Genomic DNA, 1783 nt, shown 5'->3' on the forward strand with positions numbered 1-1783 from the left:
AAAAAAGAATGCACACAAGTAAATAAAAAACATTAAAAAATGGAAAAGTAGTAGGATTAAATTGGAAAAAGTAAGGAAACAACAGGGTACTTGCAAACAGGTGTGGTAAGAAATCCTACACCACTGCATGAAAGACATGGCTTTACTATAGATATGTGTGGATAATTACAATGCTTTTGGGTAATATTCTTCATGCAGTGGTGTAGGATTCTTACCACACCAGTTTGCAAGTACCCTTTTGTTTCCTTACTTTTTTCCAATTTAATCCTACTACTTTTCCATTTTTAATGTTTTTTATCTATACTTGTTATTATTATTATTTATTGTGTCATAATCACTGCTGATGTTCTAATATTATTTTAGGAATTTAAATACTAATGCCTCTAAGAGTCACAGAGTTAACTTATGTAGTAGTTTTAGGCTCTAAATTAAGTGAAAATGTTCACCCACGAGGTATGTCTTGAATAATTAGGAAACAAAATATTTTTTATCACACTGCACATTCAAAAAGCTCATAGTTTCTAAAACTGAAAATAGCTAATAAAAATAGCATAATTAATTAAAAGGGGACATCAAAAATGCTTTGATTAAAACAAATCAACAACTGATTCTTGTCTGACATAATCAGTAGAACTTGGTACCATGGCTCTTCTTTGTTGATCAACAGTTAGATGTGATTCAGTTACATCTAAAAGAGGATCATCATCTTCATCTTGTTTCTTGAATAACTTCTTAATTAGAGCATCATAACATTTCATATGTGATAACTGCAGGTGAAGATGATAAACAACAATCACAATAAAACTAAAAATAAAAACAGATAAACAAGTATTGTACCAGATCAATACTTTACTCTCATTAGTAAAGGCCAAAGATAAAGAAGCCATGATGCACAAGTTTAATAAGAACCAAACTTCAATAATATTGTTCATTCTTTTTATGTAAACTCCGCCAAAACAATAACCCAATGATAGGACAATAGCTAACACTACCAATAGCATTGACAATAGGAAGTGCTGTGACTGAATGAAACTGTCAACTAAAGTAACTGATAATAGTACTGGTATCCTAGCTGCTAGCAGTAAACCAGGCCAGAACCTATACTCATCTTTCATTGGACCACTGTAAGCATCAATAATAGGCTTAAAATGACTCCAAAATTTTCTGAAAATTTTGAAATTTGAAAGATACTTCTCGTAAAAACGATTAAGTAGAAGGAATAGTGTGTATGGTATGACAAAGAAAACAGACACCAATAGGGTAAATCCAAATAGTAAAGCATGCTTCCCTTTAGCATATTCTACATTAGGATCCTCATACCATAAACTAACTGATCTTACTGACTCATTTGTACATTGAACAGTTACTTCACGCTTGTGTAGTACAATAACAATAGTACGTACTAGTTTAGTGTACGAGAGAAGGAATAGTGTAGATAGAACAGGAACAGCATGAGACCCCATGAGTCTTGATATCTTACCATATCTCCTACACAATTGTATAATGATAATGATAATGATCCACAGGTAGAGAGGGAAAGCAAACTGAAGCCATTGTTTAGCATAACTGTCTATACTATTGTACAAACATATCTCAAACCCAAAGTCTAAGTTAATCCATGATATGACTTGACTCAAGACTGGTAATGCTCCTTTCCTTGAAAAGACTGGCTCGTATAACTTGACAATGTTAGCATATAACAATAGACCATTGAGTGTACCCACTGATACTGTTAAATTGAGAGCAATCAGTAGAACCACAAGTAGTACACCCATCACTGCAA

General features: G+C 32.7%; 1 protein-coding gene across 1 annotated transcript in view; it reads left to right on the plus strand.

The window, feature by feature from the left end:
- The first annotated feature begins 377 nt into the window (after nt 1-377).
- LOC109580572 (lon protease homolog, mitochondrial-like) overlaps nt 378-1783 on the plus strand; it is a 4094-nt gene continuing 2688 nt past the window's right edge. Inside the window, exon 1 of the mRNA XM_019993889.1 lies at nt 378-453. Within this exon, the coding sequence (XP_019849448.1) occupies nt 378-453 (76 nt within the window). The remainder of the gene's footprint in view (nt 454-1783) is intronic.

This window comes from Amphimedon queenslandica, unplaced genomic scaffold (genome assembly GCF_000090795.2).
Source record: "Amphimedon queenslandica unplaced genomic scaffold, v1.1 AMPQUscaffold_13485, whole genome shotgun sequence".
Lineage (NCBI taxonomy): Eukaryota > Metazoa > Porifera > Demospongiae > Haplosclerida > Niphatidae > Amphimedon > Amphimedon queenslandica.